General features: G+C 42.3%; 1 protein-coding gene across 19 annotated transcripts in view; it reads right to left on the minus strand.

The window, feature by feature from the left end:
* Positions 1–27,106, minus strand: part of SYNE1 (spectrin repeat containing nuclear envelope protein 1) — a 575,028-nt gene that overhangs the window by 100,007 nt on the left and 447,915 nt on the right. For all 19 annotated transcript variants that reach the window (XM_053292895.1, XM_053292839.1, XM_053292877.1 and 16 more), the window contains 9 exons: positions 22,985–23,140; positions 13,841–13,996; positions 11,094–11,264; positions 10,800–10,933; positions 8,229–8,433; positions 7,500–7,682; positions 5,940–6,086; positions 4,244–4,398; positions 1,730–1,877 (listed from right to left, as the gene is read on the minus strand). In XM_053292895.1, the coding sequence (XP_053148870.1) occupies positions 1,730–1,877; positions 4,244–4,398; positions 5,940–6,086; positions 7,500–7,682; positions 8,229–8,433; positions 10,800–10,933; positions 11,094–11,264; positions 13,841–13,996; positions 22,985–23,140 (1,455 nt within the window). The remainder of the gene's footprint in view (positions 1–1,729; positions 1,878–4,243; positions 4,399–5,939; positions 6,087–7,499; positions 7,683–8,228; positions 8,434–10,799; positions 10,934–11,093; positions 11,265–13,840; positions 13,997–22,984; positions 23,141–27,106) is intronic.

A 27,106-nucleotide genomic window follows, 5' to 3' on the forward strand; every position in this document is an offset into this window, starting at 1 on the left:
ACCCCCCAAAACATCAACTTCCTTACACTGGATATATGACGTCCTAGCTCTATATCGCAGCGATTAAATTTGAGACAAGGCATTGGCAATGTGAACGGCACCCTGCTGTCTGCATAGGGACTGCGGTCACAGTGTCACAATGCAGGAAGTTTGAAAGCACACTTCCGAGATTCGACGTGACCCCATTGCAGGGTCTAATCTTGAAAGCACCCCAGTTTAGTTTTTGACTTCTCCTGTTCAGACATGAAAAAGGGACACTGTGCTCATGTAGAGCGTCCTAAGAGTGTAATGATGCAATAAGAAATTGTATATAGCCATAGTCTCCATGTTTACAGCATTTATCTGAAGAGGAAAACGCTGTGAATGCAATGGCATCTGTTTCTGTGTTAAGAAGGCTGGGATGCCTCAGCCTTCTAATCACATAAACAGCTGCCATCATGCTTAAGTCATTTTCCTCTTCAGACAAACACTATAAGAATGGAGAGGCAGAGAGACTGATGCTTCACAGTGCATTGGTGCCAGGTGGGTGAGCTCTTGGGATGCTGTACACAGGGCACAACATCACAACACCATAATAATCATCATCATCCCCTTTCCCCAATATCTTCAGCGGTGAAGGGATCAGCAGGGGATAGATATACCAAGGCTAGGGGTGTGCATGAATCACAGTTCGAGTACCTTTTGGGAATGGGGAGTAGGGACTTTAAGAAAGAGGAGAGCAGGTCCTTACCATGCAGCTTCCTGATGGGATGGCGTGCCTCCCAAGCAGCCCCACGTTGCACCAGCACACACATGGCATCCACGCATGCGTGGATGCCACTTGCATGGTCAGCATGGTGTTGCTAACCACGCAAATGGCACCCACACATGCATGGATGCCATGGGTGTGGTGCGCTGCCCCAGCAGGAAGCTGCATGGGGTGGCAGACCTGCTCTCCTCTTTCTTAAAGTTCCTGCTCCCCACTCCCAAAAGGTGCTCGAACTGCAGCTTGAACCATGGTTCATGCACACCCCTAACCAAGGCCACTTCCAGTCTCTCTCTCCTGGGGAGAAGAAAACATGTGAACAGGCCTGCCTGTCCAATTGCAGACCCTTCATACTCAGAACAGATTCTTGTCTCTTCTGTTATCATTGATGAAGGGACGTTCCTCACACAGGGATACTGGCAGTGGACTGTAGCTTGGAGCAGTTGACTGAGCAAGTCAAATTTTAGAAATCACCATTTAACAAAATAAACCCTTGACACAAATTGATCCGTGATATGATTTAGAGGATGCGCACAGATAAATTCCTCTTCAGGTTGAAGACATTTATGCCAAAACTGGATTAGATACATGCGTATTCCTTTTGCTTTTAATGGACCTTAGCTCTGGTTTATGCATTATTTTCTGTCATAGTTTTCCTTTGCATAAGCAGTCAACTGATTTGATTACTGTTTTGTTTGAGCTGGGAAGCCATGGATATCACAGCAATCACTAAAATAAGAGATGGACTGCACAGAAGTTGTCATGGGTGATTTCCATGAACTCCAGTTCACACTATACTGTTCACATGTTTTCATGTGAATGAGTGAAGAAAGTGGCTGGAAGTGACATCTGAACCAACCTTAGTATATGGGCTACAATCTAGTTCTATGGGCTACAATACAGTTCTATGGGCTACAATCTAGAAGCTTCTGATCAACAGAAGAAGCTTCTGATCAACTTTGAAATTATTTCATTACAACTTGCCTCGTGTGCCCTGTGCTGTTCCAAAAGAAGCTGATAGTTTCCTGATATTTCTGCAGCCAGCTTCTGCTCAGTCTGAACCAAAAATTCCATCCAAGACTCACATTTTTCTAGGAAGGTCTGTTGCTGTAGCATGAAGGACTGTAGCTTACTGCAAGGATAAAAGAGTAATTCAGTAACACCTCTGAGTCTGCTAAAACAAACTTACAGTGGTTCCTATGGGAGCCATTTCAATTCTGGCTTATATAATATTTATTGACTTCATCTCTGGAATCTTTTTTAAAAAACATAGGCAAAAATAAACTTAGAACAAGAAAGGTATATAAACAGATACATTTCTGCTTGCCTGTTATTTAGTTTGCTTGTTAGTAAAATATGTTTTCTTAATTTACAGTGAAAGAACATAAGAACAGCCCTGCTGGCTCAGGCCCAAGGCCCAACCAGTCCAGCAGCCTGTTTCACACAGTGGCCCAACCAGATGCCTCTGAGAAGCCCACAGGCAAGAGGGGAGGGTCTGCACTCTCTCTTGCTGTTGCTCCTCTGCAGCTGGTATTTAGAGGCATATTGCCACCGAGGCTGAAGGTGGCCTATAGCCACCAGACTAGTAGCCACTGATAGACCATGGGGCTATTCTCAGAATCAGCAAAAATCGGGCTAGGAGAGCCTAGCCCGATTTTTGCTGATCGTGTAATCCACCAGGCTCGCAGGTGAGCCCAGTGGCTTACAAGCGGCTAGGCCGCTTTTGTAGTCCTCCCCAAAGCCCGGGTTTGTGGAGCAAGCACTCTGCAAATCTGGGCTTCCCGATCGTGAGTTGCTGCGGTGCAGCTCCGTGCCATGGCTACTCATGAGTAGACCCCCTGGAGGGGAGGCGAAAAGCTGCCTCCTGGCTCCAGGGGTCTCCCCAGTATGCCCTGCGGGCTCACGCAGGGCATACTGGAGCTTCTGGGGGCCGCGCGGCCCCCGAGCTCCCCAGCTCCCGCCGACTCCGTCACGGAGCTGGCAATCAAGTGGGCAGCCGATCCAGCCACCTAGGGCTCCCTCCCTGCTCATGTGTGGGGAGAGCGGGCTTAGCCTGTTCTCTCCGCGCACTCTCAAGAACTGAGTATCACTGATCGTGAGACCCGGCTCCATGTCTTTGGCTCCTTTTTAAAAGCTACAACTACATTCATTTTGGAAGAATTAATTTTGCAGTGGAATTTCTGTTGCACTAAATGAAGGGATTAACTCATTAGTGTTATTGCAAAACAAACAAACAAACTTTAGGCTAAGTACAGGGGACAAACAAGCGATTGATCAAATATATATCTCAATCTGGTGCTTCAGTTGTAGACAAAGAATCTTTTCTTCTTGGGTATCGTGTAGGTGCATACGCTGGTGTGTGTGTATACTTGTATTTGATAACTTTCTCCTGGGAGGCTCACTGGATGAGTTTAACTTCGCCAAGGCAGCATACTTGGGGGGCAGTTAGGAATACCTGGGTAGTATTTCTTTTTGTTTTTCTGCATGATGTATTGTCAAGGCTGATGGTCTGGAGGCAATAGTCACTACCAGATAGGTAGATAAGCGAGGAAGCAAGTGGGCAGGCAAGAGGGAACCCAGGGGTAGTCAAACTGAGAGCACTCAGAGTGAGCTTTACAAGCACTCAGAGTTGGAAGCTTTATAGAACTGGGTGAAACTTCATCAGCCCACTGAGTCACCTACTGAAGTAGCTGCAATATCATCCTCTGGCTAGCATCTACTGAGCTGCAGTAGAGGAGGCCAGCAGCTTCCTCCACTGATTAGCTACAAAGGTGGCCCAGGGAAAAGGTGCTTTTTAAATTTTTTTAAATGTTTTTAAACATTTTATAACAATTTATATTTCGCAACAACATGCCCAAGTTGCCTCCCATCCCGCCCCCCTCCCCTCCCCTCCCCCAAGATGGCATCTGCACATGCTCATACATCATTTCCTGCTGGGAACAGGGAACTTCCTGTACCTAAGCAAATGCAGCCGGCAAACAGAAAGCCTGGCTACTTCATACAAACAGTGCCACTGTGGGGTGGCAGCAGAGCTGCAACGGAGGGGGCACGTTAGACCTGCCTTCCTACTTGTAAAGATCCTGCTTGCCTCCAGCTGAAACAATTTAGCTGAGGCAACTCGAAATGATTCGGCTGGAACAGCTCGAAGTGTTTTGGCACCTGGAAAAAGAGGTGCTGAAATGCTTCAAGCACAACCCTAATTAAAAGTTTCCTTCAGTTTGGTGGGGATCTTTGATATTATGCACTTTGTTCAGTCTTATTTTTTTGCTGCTGGTCTATTTTTGTTTGTGGATTAATCTATAGTGAGGTAAATATGTAAGGGATTCTTGTTTTATCAAGATAAAATGAACTCATTAAACTATTATATCTGTCTTAGCATTATAAGATTCTAGAATTAGTTCAAAAACTAAGACTGGAAATGTCAAACTGTTTTAGCTGTGATCTGTTAAAGCTCATTTCTGCCTAAGTAACAGTGTGGTCTTTTTTACATTCTCCCACCTGAATCTTTCTGTGGTCTGTGAAGAGATCATGGACCAATGCCTATTGAGATTTTGCATCCTTTTGATTTCTTTATCATTCAGGGGTAGCCTATATCCCAGCTCATTTAAACGATCCAAGTCTGGTGCCATGCTGCTGAATTTTAACATCTGGCGCTGCAAAGTGACAAGAAACAAACAAGTAATCAAGGGAAAGCATTATGCTGCTGAACAATCATGAGATAATTCTGATTAACATATTTATGGATTTCCATGCTGAATACATTACAGAATGAGAGGTTCATATTTTTAGATGCTGAGTCCATGCATTACAATTATAAAACATGCTCAGTTTAAAGCATACTTGTTTGCATTTGGAAGAAAGACTTAATTATTTTGTCAGATTCAAACATCTTCAGGAGATATTTAAAAATATGTGTTGGGACATCCTCTCTGAACCTGAATGAGTGCTACTAGAACAGCTTCCCAGAAGGGGATGCAGGAATTGGGTTTGCGGGCTGGCAACAAGCTGGGAAGAATGGGCAGCAGAGATCTCATAAGATTCTTGCCTGAGAACAGAGGCAGGGTTTGCACTAGCATATAGCTACCAGCATTTCCTGTAATTTTTAAAGGGCAGATATATAGAGGCCAAGGAGGAAAATGGGTGGCCAGTGTATGGTTGTTGCTTCAGAGTGAAGGAGCAAGCTGAGTAAGATTGCTGAAAGGGGGTGAAGGAAGAACTGGGTGAGGTCAGCCCTTTCTTCTTGCTCCCCACAACTCCCCCACAGTTCTGAGACCAAAGGGAAGAGGCACAGACAATATGTAGATATTCATTTGGGCATTTATAGCCTGCCATTTTATGATAAATAATATTCAAGGCTGAGACTTACTATTTATCAGTATTCCTATTTACCAGTATTATTACATATGACTTCCTATTTTTCAGTATTCTTGTATATCAAGCCATGACAGGAAAGACACTTGAAGTTAGTTCCAGGAAAAGGAATGAATTATGATATTAATAAGCTGTTTTGTCAGAGTTACTTTAGGGCATAGGCTAGATAAGAAATACCATCTTATTTACCATCTGGTTCAGAAATACCATCAAAACATAGTTTGTTTCATTAAACCATGGGTTTACTTTATGTCTGAACTTGAGCCAGCCTACAAACTGGCTACAAACTGCTTACAAACTTGGGGCCAACAAGACAGGGAAGCTATTCACACACGCATGCAAAACCGGACTAAGGGAGCCCAGCCTGGTTTTGCCCACGCATGAACCACCGGGATCGGGCCTGATCCTGGCAGCTACAAGGCGGCAAACCCGCCTTAGTAGCCTCCCTCTAAAATGAGGTTAAAATGAGGAGCAAGCACTCCCTTAACCTCACTTCTAAAATCGTGTGTCAGCCATGGCACTGTGCATTATTGGAGCTCGGGGAGCGGGGAAACACAAAGTGGCGTGTCCTGGCACCCCAACCCCTGGAGCTGCCGGGTGAGCTGCCAGTCATCTGGGTCGGCGATCGTCTGCGGATAGGGTAAAGGCCTCCTTCAGTTAAAATATCCCTTCTCTGACAAATTTCAGATTGTAGGAGATTTCCCTGAGCATTTTACTGACTCAAACCATGAAGGCTCATGCAAAACTAGGATTGGTTGAAGGGAGCAATAATGGGTGCAAATTCTAAAAGTAAAAATCCAAGGGTGTTTTTTAAAAAACTCACTTTAAGTTCTTCCATCCTGTTTCGGATCGTAGACAGGTCAGATGAATGACTTGGGTCTTGTACTTTAAGTACTTCTTCAGCTTGTGCTATCCAGTCCTCCAGTCCTCCTAGGTTTTTACTAAATTTCTGGTAATCTTGAACTCCAGCCTTAAATAAAAAAGTTAGAACATTATACAGTATAGGTTTCTTTCCTCCTTTTCATTCAGGTCCTTACACAAACGATAACCATCTAGCAAATACTAAAATGTTCAGTGGCATGACTATTTGTTTCTCCTTTTCTTCACCATTACATCACTTAATGTTCACTATCTACATCTGTTTTTTCACACTGGAATCATCATGTTAGGATTATAAGAAAACAAACCACATGTATTTCTTAACATGGAAAGAGCCCATTCTCGTGATTGTAGAATCGGCTCGGATGGGAAGCTGTGATAAGCTTACCTCCCTAGCAGACAATCCTGTCCATGTTGCTGGGTGGCCAGATTGGCTGCCCAGATGATTGCTGGCTTTTGCCAATAGCATGGAGGGAGCAGGGAGGTTTGGGGGCCTAGAACATAGGAAGCTGCCATATACTGAGTCAGACCATAGCTCCATCTAGCTCAGTACTGTTTACACAGACTGGCAGCAGCTTCTCCAAGGTTGCAGGCAGGAGTCTCTCTCAGCCCTATCTTAGAGAAGCCAGGGAGGGAACTTGAAACCTTCTGCTCTTCCCAGAGCGGCTTCATCCCCTGAGGGGAATATCTCGCAGTGCTCACACATCAAGTCTCCCATTCAAGCAACCAGGGCAGACCCTGCTTAGCTAAGGGGACAAGTCATGCTTGCTACTACAAGACCAGCTCTCCTCTCCCTGGAGCTTCTATAATACACCGCACTAGTGCACAGTGCATTATGGGGAGTCTCCCGACACCAGTCTTAGAGGCTACTTGTGTGTAGGTGCCCAGTGAAGCCATGTGGCACCAACACACAAGCATTTAGTCTGCTTTTTGGGCGTCCTCACGCCCAAAACCCGGGCTAAGTTGTGGGGTCCCTGAGTAGGCTTTCTGCCGCACAGCTCCCAGCAGTACACATTTGCAGTAAAAACCAAGCTGGGCTTCCTTAGCACGGTTTTCAGTGCGCGTGTGAATAGCTTCAAAGCGTAATTTAAACTCTTTTGCTGAACATGAAGTGAACAGAACAACAATGATAACCAAAAGTGTATCGCTTTTTGAGGTGGAATAGGCTACACATCAGCTATATACATCATACCAAAGTTTAATTCCCTAAACTATGGACTTCAGCACTTCTGACATATGGCCATTCTAGTGAAAAGGGTAAAATGCTAAAGAGAGACCAAATATAATCATTTGGATAAGATAGTCAGCAACACTGTTACATCCATTACAGAAAATGTTACTAAAGTGAACTTTCATCAGTCAATATGGTAATGATCAAGGAAAACTACAATTATGCAATATTCTCTCCCCCACCCCGAGTGATAACTGCAGTTATGTCCAAAACGTGGGCTATGTCCAAGATATGGGAAGGGATATGGTGATCAATCAAGCAAGGTCTTCCTACCTGTAATATAGACTGCTGCCTACTGAGAGCCTGTTCTGAAGACGACAATTTCTGCCTTAAGGTTAGTTGTCCAGACTGGATAGTTGCTGCTGCGGAAGAGTCCACCTGTTGCTTCAGCTGTTCTCCCAGTTCATTCAGAACAAACAGAGAGTCTTGCACCATCTGCATGCCCTTAAGTAGATCCTGTTAAAAAAGTTACGATTAACAATCTTGTTAGAAAGCGACAAGAAGTATTGCCAAATTGATTCTGTGGGTGATTTTCATGGTGTGCAAATTCACTGAACTCGGGTCTATGTGTGGGCTTGAGTGCATACCATCCGTTCAGCATATGACTTTACATGTCCTTTGAATAAAATGTGTGTCCATTCACTTGTCCAGGGTACCCCTAGGTAAAGGGGTTTTCATATCCAAAACAGATAGAGTTGTTAGGTTAGCAGCTTAAAACTCTGAAGCTTTTTTTATTTCCAGAGAATAGTTAACGTGTGTGCAGGAGCTGTCTAGGAAACAGAATCCCATCTTGGCTGATTTTCCAATGGTCTAAAGAGGAACTGGGTACTGCCTCTACACAACTCTTTCTTTCTCTGATAATGTTGTGTCCTGTTTCTCCCACTGAGCCAGGTTGACAGGCTTTTAGATTATTTTTTAATAACTCCTACTTGCTTAGAATAAGGTACATTATTGTGGTTTTGTACTATGGAATTAAAATAGTCTTCAGTCTCTGGCACTCACATTACAATCATGAATCCAAGCAGTGACTTCATCATCAGCAATGTCCTTGTTGGTTGCCGTCCTCAAAAGTTCATTTGTTCTGTCCTCATACTGCTGAACTGTAGAATAGCACTGCATGTAATAGTTTTTGTACTTCTGCCAAAGCTGAAGCAAACCCTTACTGGAGTGCAGCTGCTCAGCAATCTCTTCGAGAAGGTTGTTCCACCTGGCAGTTATAACAAACGGGATTGTGTTACAGAGGAGTCTCCAGGGCCAGTTCTAGAAATTTTGGTGCCTACTGTAAAATTAGGTTTGGGGGCCCTTATGTACAGCTAATTTCCTTTGGGCTAAAGAGAGGGGAGGTTGTTTGATCCCTCAGGGGCTCCTCTGCTTTGGCTAAGTTGGCAACATTCTAGAACACAAGAAAGAAAACTATAAAAACAACCACCAAGCAACTTCTCTTTTCCTCGTTTTTATTTGCCTCATTTTCATTGCAGTGGTCATCCACTGAAGCTGATTGGTAGGAGATTTAGGATGGAGAAAAGAGGGAGTTCTTCACACTGTGTATCATTAATCTAAGGAATTCAGTGAGCAGAACATACACTTTGCATTCAAAAACTAACAGGTTCAAGTTCTCGCTGCAAGGTTCTCGGGTAGCAGAGCTGGGGAGTGGTTCGAGAGCTGCTGCCAGTCAGGGTAGACAAAACTGGGCTAGGTGGACCAAAGACCTAACTCAGTGCAAGGCAGCTTCCTATGTCTGAGGAAAACTTATGGGATAGAGCCCCTGCTTTACACGGAGAAATTGCCAGGTCCTTCAGCTCTCCACAGCTGGCATCATTCTCAGCTGCCCCATAGCTCCTGCCTCTCCTTCTCTCTCAGTATCAGCGGAGGGCCAGCCTGTCTGAAAACCTGTCTCATGGGAGTACAGCTTCTGAAAACCATTCTCTCTCCCTCTCCCCCTCCTCCTGTTGCTGTTCTTCTGCACAGACCCCAACCCAGCATGAAGCTCTCAACCTGCTGTGGTCCCCTGCAGTTGCAGTAGCCTTAAACTCTCCCTGGAAGTTTCCATGTGGACTTGAGAAGAAATTTTTGAGCATGACTTAGTCTGCTCAACATCAGTGTGAATAACAAAACAATTTGGCTAATTCTTACAAACAGTTTGTAAAAGAGGTAAAACAAAGTAGATTACTGTTATAATGTTCCCTGAAACCTGTCTTTGCACATTGTCATAGCTAATTCTTTGTCCCACAAAAAAGCAAGGAGACAAACAAGCTCAACAAGACATTGAGAGCTGGGAATCTGAAACAAACTTGTCATCTGAACCCTGTAACTGGGGATAAGGGCCAAAGCCTTATGGGGAATGAGATAGTAGTAGACTAAGGGAGTGGGATTTGCTCTATACCATCATATTGGAAGGGCCATAGTTTTGAATGCTCATGAAAAATCTCCCTTGCTCGTAATAAATTAGTACATCAGACTCTCAACAAAAACACCCTCTATTGTGCAAATAGGAAAAAGCCCTAAAAGTAAATACAAGAAAGAGGTTTTGGTGTAACACACCAAATAAGCACAGATAAAACCCTCCTCGGTTCCCCAGCTGTTAAATTCCTCAGACGTGATAAAATTCTGTTCCATGACGGGCAGAGAGATAATGAGTGGAGGGGTGGGGAGGAGAGAGAAATGTAATCCAATGCTCAAGTAATTCTCATCAAGCTGTATATCTTTGAGCCTCAGTTTTCCAGATCTCTAAAATAGGGCTATGGTTAAGAATGCTAACACAAATTGTTACCCCTTTAAAACAGCAAACAAATAAAAATAATGCTCTGCCATGGTGTCAGTTCATCTCTCAGCCTCAGTATTCCTCATCTGTAAAATTAAAATTAATTGGGTGTCTCTGATCAAACCTTTCTCCAGTTCTGCTGGCTATTTTAGGGGTTTAAGTTAAAATCTCTTATTCTATAGATGCGAATTTTTGCAAAGTTGCCATTTTGTGACTGGCTCTGGCTCTGCTCTAAGTCCACTGAATTCAAGGGAACTCATTCACAGTATATTTAAGATCATATTATAATTGGAGTTAAGTGTCAACTTTTAATCACACCTTTGAAACTTCTGACGAAATGTTTCACACAATGGGCTGGTTCAGATGTCCTTAGGAACATCGGTTAAAGCCTGGCTTTGCACAAGGTGCCAGAGCCTCAGGAACTCTCTCCTCCAATGCCACGTGAGTATCTACTTCCGATTTAAACCAAGATCGGTCATGATGACTTGAAATGAACTGAATTGTAACTCACTTCAAACCTTGGTTTTAGATTGTGGCTTATTTCAAGTTAAGTAGGTTAACCTAGATAAATCAGTTCAAATGTAACAACTGATCTTGGCTTTTTAAATACTAAATGGAAATAAATGCTTGCATGGGCATGGGAGTGGGAGAGTGCGCGCTCTTGAAGCTGGGGGACATTGCTTGGAGTCAGGCTTTATCTGAGGTTCTGTGTCACGTCTGAACCAGCCTCGTAACAAAGATCTGTTGTCTGTTTCACATTGACTAGAGTGGGCCAAACGTTATTGAAAAACAGTTTTGAAGTAGTTTCATACCTCATGTTTACTTCTTTCAAAGTGTTGTTAAGTGTTTCTGTAACAGGTGGGTGACACTCTTTCAATAGTTGATTGGTAACTGATCCAAATTTCTGTAAACTATGTTCTTGTTTTTCCAGTTCATCCTGCAAATTCTGTACATAGAAAAAGTAAAACAGGAAAAATAGTATAATGTATAGTGTTAGAATCCTGACAGTAAGACACATTTCCTCCACTGTCTCCCTGAAGAGGTGGTAAAATCCCGCCCCGCCCGGGTAGCCTAAAATGACAAAGGCATTGGTGCCTATGTCTTACCTGAAGGTTATTTACTTGGACTTTCACAGCTTCCAAAGAACCTGTAAGGAGATGAAAGCGAGACAGAGAATATCTGGCTTCCATCAGGTAGCTATTCAGTTCTTCATAAGATGTTTTGTAAATGCTCCACTGATCAAGAACAGACTGCAACAATATCTTCAGCTGGCCAACCTGACCAAAATGAATTAAAACAAAACTTCAGTAAACATTCAAAGCATGAATGCCATTGGCTGTTGGTTTAAATCACTTAAAACAAATATAATATTTTCCAAATTTCCTTTATAATCTAATCTTGCTTAATGAAAAATTAGAATCTTTAGATAACAACTATGCAACAAGAAGGTTTTCTTTTGGGAGGGCATATGGTACCTCCATCTTTACTTGGTACCATACAATTGCTTATTTTCCAGGGTCTTTAAACGATATACTACATATTTGCTCTTTACTAATAGTAGATATGAAATATGAAGTCCATGTATTCTTCAGCCCTGTAGAATGATTTGCATTGTAGAATGATTAACACCATTGATCTTGATTTAAGTATGCATATTTTATTAGTTTATATTTCAATGAATACAATGCTTTCAAATGTTTCAAATATTTCAGTGGCTAATATGACAGGTAGCCCTTTGTCAACGACAGGGACTTTAGATTGCTAAATGACTTTAAACTGCTTCTGGGACAATGGAAAGGAGCACTGCACTGCTACCCAGAAGCAGTTTAAAGTCATTCAGCAGAGGCTTCATCACTACAGTGTTGATGGACAGCTAACCATCATGTCAGCTAATGCTTTTAAACATACTTTTTCAGGACTATGAACTTGGTACCAGAAGTTTGCACAAACATTGAAAGCTCTGCTGAATGTAAGAGGAGCCTAATCTCTACCCAGCTTGTATATCATAGTCCAATCGAATCTGTTAATATCTGTACTCAGAGATAGTTCACCAATTTGGCAGATACCAGGCAGGCAGTGGACATTCTTAATCAGTTTTTGGAGGCTGTGCTGGGCTGAATGGGGGCAAACAAGCTGCATCTTAATCCAGATAAGACAGAATTACTCTGGGTCAGTAAAACTGATTATCCGAGTGGTGAGGTAAATCTGGTCCTGGACATAGTCACACTCCCCCTGAAAGACAAAGTTTGCAGCTTCTGGGCCTGATGTTGACCCTCCAAGCAGCGGTGTGCAGGGGTGCCTTCTATCAGCCAGCTGCAACCCTACTTGGAGAAGTCAGACCTGACCTCAATCACTCATGCTTTGGTAACATCCAGATTGTACTACTGCAATGTGCTTTATGTGGGACTACCCTTGAAGACTGTTCAGAAGTTTTAGCTGATCCAGCATGCTGCTGCAAGGATGCTCATAGGTGTGAGTCACTTCACAAGTATTACACCTATCCTGAGGCAGCTTCATGGGTTACGGGTGTGCTTCCGGGCTAGATTCAACATGCTGGTCTTGACCTTTAAAGCCCTACACTGCTTGTTGCTGGGGTATATGTTGGACTGCATCTGGACATATGAACTTGCCAGAGTTTTCCATTTGGTAACCCAGGTTTTGCTCATGGCCCCACCACTAAGAGACATCCAATTGGCAGGGGCTAGAGATGGCATTTTTGGTTGTGGCCTCTCAACTTTGGAACACCCTTCCAGAAGAGCTATGCCATGTTCTCTCCCTTAGGATCTTTAAGAAATTGTCTAAAAAGACCTATCTTTTTAGAGAGGCATTTTAAAATTTTAGCTGTAATTATAATATCGGGATGGGTTTTAACTTGGTAACTTTTAAACATTTAACTTGTAATTTTAAACTTTGATTTTAACTGGGATTTGTTTTTCGTTTCTATTTTATCCATTTTATATTGTTTTTATAGTGTATTGGTTTTATTGACTTAGTTAGCTGCCCTGAGCAATAGTATACTAGAGAGACAGACCCAGGCCTGCCACCATACAAACAATGTACCTTCAAATTTTCCTATTCTTATAAATCAAAAGAGGTGGAAGGGTTGCAAGTATCAGGTGTATAGGTGGTACGGATACATGTATGAACACCTGATATACAAACTACATCCTCTGCATGGTGTGTGCATTATGTGAGTCTGTGCTTTCACTAGCCATACACTGATGAAGTGCATGAACCTGCCTTTGGTATCTGGATATGGGAAGAGTGAATAACACAGCACATTACGTTCCACATAAACCAAGTCTCACCTACACTGCAGTGACCTCTAGAATGTCCAGCCAAGGTCTGTTATTCTAGCTACGATCCTGTCTACCCCAAACAAGCTGGAAGAACCATTCAGCTCAAACTTCCCATATGTGAGCTTTCCCCTCTTTTACAAGAATCCCTCCTCCTGTCATAAATCTCCTTACTTATTACCATGTCCGATATATCTCTGATTACCACCCCTTGCCAAGACCAATGTTAATAATAACAATAACAACAACAATAATAAATTCTGCTGCAATATCTATAATAACAACAAGAACAATATTGATAATAAAATTCAGCCACCCCAGGTCCTTGGGAAGGACTCGATGTCTGAATAAAACAAACTAGTCAATAACACCAGTCTGACTGTGTAAACAAGAAATAATAATAAATTATTAGACACAAATTGCTTGCCTCCTCCCATATTTCCCACCCCTGCAGGAACATTTCATGAGGTTTTGGGAATCCTACATCTCCTGCAATCTTGAGTCCAGTGCTTGCATCAAGTGGTGTGAAACTCCATTAAGCAGCCATATGTGCTTACCATGTGGTCCAAATTGGCCCAAGAATGGTTTAATTTTTTAAGGGTGTTCATGACAATAGCCGAAACTTCTTCTTTCTTATTTTGTATTAAAGAAAGTCCACTCTGTTCTACTTTTTCAACTTCCTTTTCCTTTGCTTTTATTTGCTCTTCCAGTTCCTGAAAGAAATACACATTTTCATGCAAAAAATTTCAACTACAGAATTTTTTCAAACACATTCACTAGCTAAGGTACTCCCCCGAAAATTAATGGAGAATTCCTGTAACTCTTTAATGCTTTGAATCCACCAACAATAATGAACAGTTTACTAAAAAAATTAGACTAAGCATCATCATCTTCTTCCACTTCAATAGTACATTCAACGTGCAAAGTACTTTAATATCTTTCTGTTCTAACAAAAACTGTTCCAAGAAGTAGTCTGCTATTATTCTCTTTTAAAATAAAATAAAATAAAGTAAAATAACACCAGAAGTTAAGAGAGAGTGACTTTTCATTATAATAGTTGTACTGTGAATTTCCACTATCAATTTTTTACAACTAAAAGTGTAAACCAAAGTTTTGCTCTCCTTTAGCTTTTCATTTTGGAATGATTTTACGATTAACATTTCTTTCTTAGATTTACAAATTAAATATGTTTTAAACTATGCTTTCATAGTGTCAAGAACAGTTGTATTGCTGAGTCTACAACAAAGTGTTCAAGTAAATATATAAATAAAAATTTAACTGGACTAAGATTAAAGGACAGAAATACACTAAGAGCCAAAAATATTGGCAGAGGAAGGATTTTGATCCTTTCAGTCTCATAACTCAGTTAAAGTGTCCTCCTTATTTCTGATTTAGTGTGGAAAATGAGATTGCCTTTAACTATCTAAGGAAAATTGGATCACATGAAACGGTAACTTTTGCACTGGTTAGCTGGACAAACAGTAAAGCTTAAATATCTAGAAAAAAATATTCCTCATTATCTTTCCAAGGCATGCATGGTATCTTCTAGCTATAGTGGTCCACAGGGGCCATAAACTGTATAAAGTTGTGGATGTCTGCAAGGTGACCATTGGATCAAGTGCTAAATTACACTTAGTGGGTTGTTTGTTTTTGTTTTTACCTTTTTTGAGCCAATTACATTGGCACACCCATGCCAGTATAAGATGAGGAGTGTTTTCAACATTCCACCATTATAAGCCCTGAACATTCCACTGCTTATAATAATAAAACTATCCATTCAATCCCCATGATATTTTACACACATTAACTAGGGAACAAGAGGCACCAACCCTCCAAATGATGAATGATTAATGTTAGTTGCAAGTGGCTGAGCTATAACAGTTAAAACCTCTAGCTCTTAAAAAGGGGTTTCAAAGTGTTGGGTGCTTTCCAGATTAACCCTTAGCACAGTTTCACTACAGATCTGCAAAGTGTGCTTCCGTACTTCCTGTGTTGTGTCACCACAGTCCCTGCGCTGACAGCAAGGTGCTGTTCACATTTTCGATGTGTTACTTCAGATTTTATATTTGCGATTTAGTGCTACAAGGTTGCAAGTCTATTGTAGAAAAAAAGCTGTATTGTCCCATTGTAGGAGTTTGAGATTCTGTGGATCATTTTCAATACGATCCTGCCAAGTCGAAGCATTTTACTGCTATTCTAGGGTGTAATCTGGAAAGCGCCCTGGGCAAAGTGTGATGGAATAGTACAATGGTTTCAAACTGAGAGTAAAGCATTATTCAATGCTTCATTGTCAGCTGGTGGCCACTCATATTTTCCATCCATTGAAACGTGTTTTCAAGTCAAGACTGTCTATTCTCCTTGAAACATGTTTATCTGCCCCTTCTCCTGCTCCATTTGGGTCAGTGGAGTTGCGGGGTGTGTGTGTGGCATAATATATATTTTTTGGTAACTTCTCAGCTGTCTTGCACTAATCTACCAGCAGGGAGAAGCACTGTTCCAAAACAAAAAAACTAACTTTGTCTTGCATCATTCCAGTTTTGTGCAAACATTAACCACAGAAAATTTTTTAAAAGTGGGAAGTGATCAGACACTCAGAATGACTGAGGCTGGACCCTCCAGGGCAGGTTTTAATCCCCCAGCTTAACACGTGCGGAAGTGGGAGAGACGTTCACACAGATCCCCAAATCCTTGTTGGTCAGTCTCCATCCTCCTCTGCAGGTAAGAAGGCAGGCTGGCAACCAAGCAGGCTTCCCACTGGACAGAGAAGCACCAGCAGAGGGTGCCTTGGCAATGATGCCCTTCCTGGAGGAGTCCCCTGAATTGCGTGTCGTTAAGGAGTAAAGAACCAACCAAATGTGAAGGGGGGATTTCCATGGAGTGCATGTGGCATGTAAGCTTCCAGAATGCCTCAGCTGCAGTCAATGGGACTACGAGAGAGTGAGCGAGCGCGTGAGAGAGAGCGAGAGAGCACTTCATGTGGCTTGCGAGTGTGCAAAAGACAATTGCTGTGCCTTTAAAGAATCCCTTGTTTGTTTCCCCTAAAATGTGCTCTGTCAGATGTGTGGGAGGGACAAAAGGGGTGGGGGAGATAACTTCATGGCTGGGGAACATGAAAGGACCTACTTCTCTTCTCCTCCCAAGCTGTGTTCCCCTTTTCATTCCCCCTAGTAACTGCTCACAGCTGTGCTGGGGGTGGGGGTGGTGATTTCAAAGCAGAAGTTCCAGCTCTCCAACTTGCTAGAAAACTCCCAGCCTGGTTATATTGGAAGCAAGCAGAAGAGGAAAGAGGTGTGGAGTTTGGGATCTGTGGGGAGGAAGGATGGAAAAGCTGAGATTTCTCCCTGCCTATTTTTCTCCCCATGGTGAGGGGGCAGAGGAAGCAAGCAAGGGCAGAGGAGGCCAGGAACTGCCCATACTGCAACACACTACAATGCATGAAATGTGGGGCAAGGCTCCCTACAATGGAAAAATACAGCTACTTTCCTGGCATAGGCATAGGAAAGATGAACGGCACCCTGCTGACAACGCAGCAACACTGATGTGGAAACATGGGCAATACAGAGCGGCACTTAGTGGAAACGTTGTGAGTACATTGCAGCATGTAATCTGGAAAACACCCAGGAGACCTTTTTTCACGGCAGACAATGAGCCCTTTCTCAGGACCGGTGAGCAAGGGCAATAGGGTTAGCGGGGAGGAAGCCCTGAAGAGCTCCTTGCACATGAGCAGTTCCCTTTCTCTGGCAGGGCAGATCGCCCAACCAGACGAGCTCCAGTTGCTGCCAGAAGCTCCGAGGGTCAGGTTGCCAGGGCCCGCCACCCCACCTGCTGGAGCTCAAATAATGCACTGCATGAGTGCGTAGTGCATTATGGGGATTCCCCCTCCCCTCCCCAAGAGCACTCCAGTCTGCTAGCTGTGGCTGCTTGCAACAGCAGCTGACAGATGATCCAAAAAACAAAGTTAAGGGAGCAATTGCTCCTACTCATTTAATGGGAAGCTCCATAGGTGAGTGTACCTCCACTGGGCCCGATCCCAGTGGCACACACGCACGTGCAAAACCGGGCTGGGCTTCCTTAGCCCAGTTTTGCACGAACATATAAACAGCCTCAATGAATCACATGCGCAGGCAAAACCGGGCTAAGGAAACGTAGCCCAGTTTTGCCTGCGAGTGTGTACTACCGGGATCAGACCTGATCATGGTAGTGCCACAGTGGCAAACCTGCCTCCATAGCCACCCTTTAAAATGAGGTCAGGAGAGTGAGCTCTCTCCTAACCTCGTTTCTGTGATCGTCTTCCAGCTGTGGCTGCTTGCAGCCATGGCCGGCAAACTGCAAGGATCCTGGCCAGCTTCGGGGAGAATAGGGGAAGGGAGGGTGGGATCCCCATAATGTACTGTACACTCACACAGAGTTCTGTGGGACAGGGTGACCCATCCCGGCACCTCGACCCTCCAAGGCTAAGGCAGCAGCCAGTAATAGTCTGGGAGGGCAATCTACCCACTGAAGAAGGAGTCCTCGGTCATCTGCAGGGAGGTAAGCTTTTTAAGGCTTTCTCCCTGTTGGTTGTCTTGCCCTTTCTCACTGCTCGTGCTTAATGTGTATTTAAAATTTTGTAATATCTCTTTACTGATCCTCAAAAACTCAACTCCATACTGGATTAGTGCCTTTTGCTGGTTTGAAAAACACCCATCCAGTAGTTTTTGAATAATTATTGTTGGAAATCCCCATAATAACAGGGGAAATATGTAGGGGAAAGTTAGCTAAGAACATAACTAAGTTTGCCCACTGAGAATTCTGAAGCCAAAGGTGGGAGGCACAAGCCCTGGCAATTTCTAGCGAATGACTTCCTGGTTCTGAATATAGGTGCCTACTGCCTAATAAGGAGAGTCTATGAGCACTCTGGCAGTTTTATAGTTAAACATCCCTCCCCTTCCTCTCCTTTTATGGGCATTTTTCCCCTCCCTCTGCCCCTTTCTCCCACCCCCATCAAAAGGAAAAGTAAAGCCTCTCAAGTAAAGCTTGGAATAAATTACAAGGAAGTAAGTCCATTGATTCCATTGGAGCTTACTTCAGTAATCAGGACCAGCAGAGATCCTAGGCAAGAATGTGGGCTCTCTTTCCCCACTTCCTCTCAGCCCCTCAGCAAAGCATAGAAGGGGGGGGGACCCAATTTATTTCTCTAGGGCTTACTTCTGAGTAAATGTATAGGATTGGGACCAAGGACCCCATGCTAGGAACCACTTACCAATCCACAAATGAACCTGTCTGCTTATCCCATCACTGCTAAGTTTACTCAAGAGCCTTTGATGGGGATCTTTGTCAAAAGCTTTTTGGAAGTCCAAGTATACTATGTCAACTGGATCACCTTTATCCACATGCCTGTTGACACTCTCAAAGAACTCCAAAAAGTTAGTGAGCTAAGACTTGCCCTTGCAGAAGTCATGCTGGTTCTCCTTCAACAAGGCCTGTTATTCAATATGTTTAACAATTTTGTCCTTAAGTATGCTTTCCACCAATTTTCCATCAATTAATTATAACTTTTTGACAGACAGAGCTTTGATCACTTAATTAGCTCAGAATCAGCTGAATTTTTTCCTTATAAAAAGAAACTACTGTTTGTCAGTCATCTCTTAAAATGGAATCAGGATATCTGCTCACCAAGGCTACTGGGTGTTCAAATCCAATGAGCGTGCAGGTGTGCGTGCATGTGTACACACACAGACACACACACTCCTTTTTCCTTCATTCCAAAAACAATACAGGAATGTTCAGACTCATGACACCAACCTGTTCCTAACATTGTTTTCTAGATATTTTCTTCCTTTCAATGTTTGAAAATCTGGAATGTTTTAATAAACTGTAATACTAAATATAAAATGTAGTCCTTGAAAGAATTATTAATTTTCCAAGCACAGAAATAATTAATCTCAGTCTATTGGCACATAGGAGAGGGTCAGGAAAAGACTATGGGATTTCAGGGTGGTCTGGAATCTTGGTCAGAGCCAAGGAATGAGATACTCTCAACACCAAGGATGTAATCAGAGGATATATCTCTATGCTATGGTATGCCAAGAAAGCCTTGCCAAGGTACAGTAGTGTAGACAGTTCAGATCAGGATAGAGACATGGGCACAAAGAAATGATTAATCAAGAGTGATCAGGTGTAAGCAGCACTTGGCCAGCTGCCCAGGGTATGCTCTGATACGGTTTTTTCACAAGTGAATCTAAGAAATCCCTGCACTATAGGACGACCCACTTGCTAATGATACAAATGTGAAAAAAAGATTTTAAAATGGGTTCTGCATTTATTCTACAACCATTTTAGGTCTGTAGGTAAATAAGAGACATGATCAATGCAAAATGTGAAAATGGCCTTAGCCATACTGGCAGGAAACAGGAAGTCATATAAACTTACTTGTGTCTAAAGAATAGAGAGCTATATCATGTAAACAAGAATGAAACGTATGTGCCATGTTAGAAGTAGACGAACAGGCCTGGAAGTAGAAAAGGAACATTTGATTCTTAGGCTGGCAAGTGCTCTATTTATAAACTAAAGAGAATGAGCAAACTGCTGGAAGTAGCCCTTTAATAATATATTTTATCTTGTTCTGTTGTCAGTATGACTATTTGTAAATTAGCATTCCCGCAAATAGTAATGCCTTCTCCTTTCTCAAAGACAATGATTCATACAAAAGTATACCTTCTCCTCTCTTAAAGACAGTGGCCCACCTATTGGGGATTGTTACTGTAGAATCCAGGGAGGGAAGGGTTGGAGCACACATGGATCAAGTAGTGTAGTAAAATTAAGAACATTAATAATTTAATGAAGGAAGTCTTGAGTATAGCAAGGCAAATGCAGACTGCTTTCTGTTCTCCTGCTGGTTCTCTGTCTGCCCCACCCCCTGTCTAGGAATGGACTAAACTGTAGCTAAGCATTATTTAAGAGCTGGCCTGGATTAAGGAATGATTAATCAGAAATACCACAGTTACATGTTTGTTTGTAATCAGCCTGCATTGCTGCAGGTGTTTAAAGGGAGCTTTGGCAGTCTTACCTAAGTATGCAAATATTTAAGGCAGCATGTCTGCACTTCAGGAGCACTATTAACACTTAAAACAATCTAAGTAGTGCTCTTGGAGTGTGGGTTTACTGAAGTATTTGTGCACTTGTGCTCTTGCGCAAGACCACTGAAACGTCAGTGCAATCAAATTCAGCATACATGCTGGGAGAGAATCAGCAAGGAAGTCTAACACAGACATTTTGAATTTCAGAAGAGGAAACTTCTCCCAGATGAGGAGTATGGTGAAAAGAAAGCTGAAAGGGAAAATCAGGAGATTCAATTTGCTCCAGAATGCATGGAGTTTACTAAAAACCATAACAATAGAAGCCCAGTTAGACTGTATACCCCAAAGGAGGAAAGGTACCACTAAGTCCAGGAGGATGCTAGCATGGCTAACAGGTAATGTCAAGGAAGCCAAAAAAGGGAAGAAGACTTCCTTGCGAAATTAGAAGGCCTGTCCAAATGAAGAGAACAGAAAGGAACATAAACTCTGGCAAAAAATGCAAGGTGACAATAAGGGAGGCAAAAAGAGAGTTTGAGGAACATTTAGCCAAAAGTATCAAGGGGAATAACAAAAACTTCTTTAAATACGTCATATTCAGGAAACCTGCCAGAGAGGTGGTTGGGCCATTAGACAATGAGGAAGTGAAAGGGATCATTAAGGAGGATATGGAGGTTTCAGAGAAGCTAAATGAGTTCTTTGTGTCCGTCTTCATGGCAGAGGATACTGAGCATATACCTGTTCCCGAACCAGGCTTTTCGGGGATGGAGGCTAAAGAACTGAGTCAGATAGAAATGACAAGAGATGATGTTCTAAACTGTCTGTAAAAATTGAAAAATAGCAAATCGCCAGGGCTGGATGGCATCCATCCAAGAGTCCTCAAAGAACTCAAACATGAAATTGCCGACCTCCTTGCTGAAATATATAACTTATCCCTGCAATCAGGCTCTGTACTGGAGGACTGGAAAGTAGCAAATGTAACACCGATTTTCAAAAAGATATCTGGGGCAATCTGGGAAATTACAGGCCTGTCAGCTTAACATTCGTTCCAGGCAAACTGATGGGAAACATCCTCAAGGATAAAGTTGTAAAGCACATAGAACAGGCCCTGCTGGGAGACAGCCAGCATGGCTTCTGCAAAGGTAAATCTTGCCTCATGAACCTTTTGGAGCTCTCTGAGAGTGTCAACAAGTGTTTGGATCATGGTGATCCAGTTGACGTAGTATACCTGGACTTCCAAAAAGCTTTCGACAAAGTTCCTCAGCAAAGACTCCTGAGGAAACTTAGTGGTCATGGGATAAGGGGACAAGTACATGTGTGGATTGTAACTGGTTGAAAGACAGGAAACAGAGGGCAGGGATAAACTGAGAGTTTTCACAATGGAGGGAAATAAGAAGTGGGGTCTCCCAGGGATCTGTACTGGGACCGGTGCTTTTTAATTTATTCATAAATGATCTAGAAGTAGGGGTAAGCAGTGAGGTGGCCAAATCTGCAGATGACATCAAACTCTTTTAGGTAGTGAAATCCAAAATGGATTATGAGGAGCTTGAAAAGGATCTCTCCAAACTGGGTGAGTAGGCGACAAAATGGCAAATGTGGTTCGATGTTGGCAAGTCTAAAGTTATGCACATTGGAATAAAAAGCCCCAACTTCAAGTATACGTTGATGGGAGCTGAGCTGTCGGTGACGGACCAGGAGAGGGATCTGGGGGTCGTGGTGGACAGCTCATTGAAAGTGTCTACTCAATGTGCAGCAGCTGTGGAAAAGGCCAATTCCATGCTAGGGATAATTAAGAAGTGGACTAAAAATAAAACTGCTAATATTATCATGTCCTTATACAAAACTACCGTGCAGCCACACCTGGAGTACTGCGTACAATTCTGCTCACCAAATCTAAAAAAGGACATAGTGGAACTGGAAAAAGGTGCAGAAGAGGCAACTAAGATGTTCAGGGGCCTAGAGCACCTTGCTTATGAGGCAAGGCTACAATACCTGGGGCTATTTTGTTTAGAAAAAAGACGACTGTGTGGAGACATGACAGAGGTCTATAAAATCATGCATGGTGTGGAGAAAGTGGATAGAGAGAAATTTCTCTCTCACACGCATAATACTAGAACTAGGGGTCATCCCTGGAAATTGGTTGCCAAGAAATTAAGGTCGAACAAACGGAAGTACCTTTTCACACAACACATAATCAACTTGTGGAATTCTCTGCCACAAGACATGGTGTTGGCTACTAGCTTGGATGGCTTTAAGAGGGGTTTGGATAACTTCATGGAGGAGAGGTCTATCAATGGCTACTAGTTGGAGAGCTATAGGCTATCTCCAGCCTCAGAGGCAGGATGCCTCTGAACACCAGTTGCAGGAATAACAGCAGGAGAGAGGGCATGCCCTCAACTCCTGCTTGTAGGCTTCCAGTGGCATCTGGTGGGCCACTGTGTGAAACAGGATGTTGGACTAGATTGGCCTTGGACTTGATCCAGCAGGGCTGTTCTTATGTTCCTTAGACACCCACAGCAGTGCAGGCTGACTAGAAATGCCCAAGTAGTAGTGCTGTGTGACATGTGGGCCGGTGATTCAAGGTTAGGTCTATTCTACTAGTTTGTATCATAGATAATTTTATTTGGTTTTGAAGCAGAATGCTACCTGACAGTCTTTTAAGATGTTCTGGACTGAAGCCTGGTCTCCAATTCTCTGTTGTTTCTTCAATCTCTTCTCTTGAGTTTCAAACCAAGTGGTCAGGCTTTGAACATTATTTTCATATTCTGTCCAAGATTCCAGAAAACCTTCCAACAACTGAATCTGTAAAAATAAATGCATATTTTCTAAATAAAATATTTACACATATATTTAAGGTAACTAATTATTTCAACAGAAAAGTGCTTCAAAACTGATTCATTCATTCAAGTTTTAAAAAAACTTATCGTTATCATGAATTCAAACAGACTGCAATCCTGCACACAAATAAGGGAATCTCATTCTAGAAAAAGTAAGCAACCATAGCCATGGTTTTCTTCTTCTTTATTACTTTTTAAATGTCAGCTTGGAACTGAAAGCCCTCTGCACTTGTGCAACTATTAGGGATGAGCAGCAGAGAGCCCAATTTTTAAAAGGAGCAAATACACTTTTCAGCTGCTAGAGAAAGCACAAACTGAGAGTTTATCAGTGCTATCACCAATATTCTAACTAGACTCCACCAGTTGTATTTCAGGGAGGAACCACACACTGTGTAGAATGAACGGAAACTTGCTCCCATGCAAAAGTGGTGCCTAGTCTGATTGACACTAGCTACAGAGAAGTGAAACACAAGAAGTCCATCACCAAGAGTCTAATGTCCCCTTCAATTAGGTTAGAATGGGACACACTTCAGAAATGTCCTCTATCTCCTCTCTCCCCACAATATGGGATTAAAACCTCTGGCTTGTGCTATTAGAGATCCTGACAACATAAAGGGTATTACACTGGAGGGACTGAGCACATTGATTATCTATGGAGATGACATCTTATGCTTTATTGATAAACCAGAGTTCTCAATTTCTAATCTTATTTCTTTGGTTCAAAGGTCTGGTAATTGATCAGATTACTCCATAAACTGGGGTAAATCAGATTTGATGTCTTGAGGTTCTACAGATCTTGCAGATTATTGTGAGGTTTGGGGTTTTAGGTGGTGTCCAGAGTCTCTTGTGTACTTAGGCACAGTAATCTCTAGGAAGCTTTCTCAATAAGTTAATTTAAACTTTTCCATATTTTTGGATCAAATGAAAAATGTCTTAGATTGGTGGGCTACACTTCCATTGAGTATTTGGCGTAAAATAAATGTAATTAAGATGACTCTAACACTGAGGCTCCTATATATTCTAAGAGATTTATTCTAAGAGATATAAGAAAATTCTTATACATTTTTCATATTTTAAGCAAGTGTATACATTAGTTAATGACTTCTTATGGCAAGGACATCTGCCTAGATTTTCACTTTGTAAACTTCAACTACCCATTGAAGAAGGTGAGTTTTACTTTCCATATTTTCAAGCTTATTACTGGGCATTTATTGTATCTTCAGTCCTAGAGTGGAACAATGAGTCTCGGGTTTCAGTTACACCTTGGGCTGCTGGGCACAGCTCAAAAGTTATTATATGACCCCACTGAAATCTTGGCAGGTGCTGGGTTCATCATGTGTTCGTGGATCTAGGTCATTACCTGTGTTAAGTTGCAAGGTATGTGCGGAGAATTTTGGGTTCTAGACATGATTTTGATCCCTGCTTACGTTGTGAGAGAATGCCTGTTTAAAGATTGCTCATAAATCTTTGTTGGGGGGGGGGGGAGAGGGGGTTAACTTGGCCTTCCATAATGTCATTACATTAGATCAGCTGATCTCTTCTGAAGCTTTTTTCAAATGTTTTGAAACCTTGAAAGCTGAGTTTGATTTATCTTTAAATGCTAGCTGGCAGTTTATTCAGCTGAAACATCTATTAGCATGACTTTTTGGTCCTGATGTGATCACAGCTTTTGAAACTCCATCTCAAGTATTAGACCTGGAACAGCTACTGAATGCACCTAAACCTGTAACTTTGCTTTATCAGACATTAAAGACATTGTTAAGATTGATATTGATTATATCAGAGATCTTTGGAATAATGATCTTGAATACCATATTCTATTAAACCAATGGCAGGTTGCTTTGAAGGCAGTAAAACATGTCTCTTTGGATCTCAAAATGAGGCTAATACAGCAGAAACCTTTATTTCATGCTTATTGAACACCTCGGAGAATGTTTAATGAGGGTTGGTTGAAGACTTCTAGATGTTGGAGGTGCAATTTTTATGAGGACACACTTATGCATATGGGTTGGTCCTGTGCGGTTATTGTTCCATTTTGGCTTGAAATCCATAAGATTGTTAATCTAACTTTGCAGCAATCATTGCCTGTCAAGGATGTTCTTGTTTTGTTGGGGTACACCTCCAGCATATTGAATCTAGCATTACATCAAAAATTGTGGATTCTTTATGCTTGGGGGGTTGCTGGAAGGGCAAATTTACTCCTGAACTGTGGATAACTGAGATGTATTCCTTGTCAGCATCTGAAATGCATTTCCCCCCCATCCCCATGGAAAGGTAAATAAGGGGAATTTTCAGCAATTTGGCTGAATTTCAATGAATTGTTTGCTTTGAAAAAGTATATATCCTTAGAAGAAGGTGTTCTGTTGTTGTTGTCCCCCCCCCCCCCGCCCGCCCTTTTTCTTTGTCAGGTTGTATTTTATTATAGAGTGCTGGACTAGGACCGGGGAGACCTGAGTTCAAATCCCCATTCAGCCATGATACTTGCTGGGTGACTCTGGGCCAGTCACTTCTCTCTCAGCCTAACCTACTTCACAGGGTTGTTGTGGGGAGAAACTTAAGTATGTAGTACACTGCTCTGGGCTCCTTGAAGGAAGAGCGGGATATAAAATATAAATTTATTTTAAAATTATGTTATCGTTGTGCATAAAGGATCTATTTATTTTTCCCTTCTTTCCCCCCTCCCCTTTTTCAATTACACACACACACACACACACACACACACACACACACACACACACACACCTACCTATATCTGTTATCCTTGATTATGTTGTGCTGAAATCTTATTTGAAATAAAAGCTGACAAAAGAGGACAACAAAAACAAGTCACACATACCTCTCTGGTACATCTGGGCAGCCAGTGGGTTACTTGAAAAAAACTAAGAGTCTACACTTTTATTAAAAACAACAAACTTTCTGGTCCTTGTGTTTTAAGAAAGTAGTAGAAAACAATATTGGTCAAAATTATAAAACACCAGAAACAGCAACAAAAATTAAAAAGTCCACTGGCCATTTCAACTAACGGTTTTTAAAGTCCAAGTCAAGTGCTGTTCGTTTGACTGAAATGTGCTGACACATACTGTTGATAAAATGTGCTGACACAGCTTACATGACCCACTGCAAGTCAGTACACTGGGAACATGTGGGAAAATGTTGAGAATTGAGAGTGTGTGCTCCTGGTGAGTGTGGCATCTGAACCTGCCCAAGTCCAGTTCCCATACTGGATTCCTGAGATTCAGCTGATGTTCTCCTATGATTCTCTGCTCAACTTCAAATGTAGGTAAAAAGTGGGTGAGCACATGCTCTCAATATTTCCCCATTTTCCCAGTTTACTGACTTGCAGCAGGACATGTGAAGCCACCCACAGATTAGCTGCCACTCTACAGAGTATATGGCGCTTCTAAGGGGCTGTCAATGTATGAATCTGAGACTGTATGATGACCCCTTTGTGTTGTTAGCAGTTAGAACGTGGTAACTTTGTGTACAGCAGTTAGCTATGATAACTAAAGTGGAACTTCCATGTTCAAAGGCAGCATACCTCTGAATGCCAGATGCCATGGACATAAAATAGAACAGGGGTGCTTTCTTCATGTCCTGCTTGTAGGCTTTCTCGCGTTATCTGGCTGGATACTGTTAGGCAGAAAGCTGAACCAGATAAACACTTGGTCTGATCCAGCAGGGCTCTTCTTATGTTCATTATATTTGATGCGTAACGGTGCAAAAATGGTTCACCACAGGTCCAGATATTATGATATTTTAATATATGCACTCCTTGTCAATACAGTCTTCTTCGTTTCTAGATCAAAATGTGCTGCCTATAATAGCACTGGATAGCTTCAAATTCATCTGGGATTAGAAATCAGTTTCCCCATGAGAGGATATGGCTTCTTGGCAAGACTGACTGTCAGCTCTTTCCTTTCTTCCAAAGTTA

This window comes from Hemicordylus capensis, chromosome 1, assembly GCF_027244095.1.
Source record: "Hemicordylus capensis ecotype Gifberg chromosome 1, rHemCap1.1.pri, whole genome shotgun sequence".
NCBI lineage: Eukaryota > Metazoa > Chordata > Lepidosauria > Squamata > Cordylidae > Hemicordylus > Hemicordylus capensis.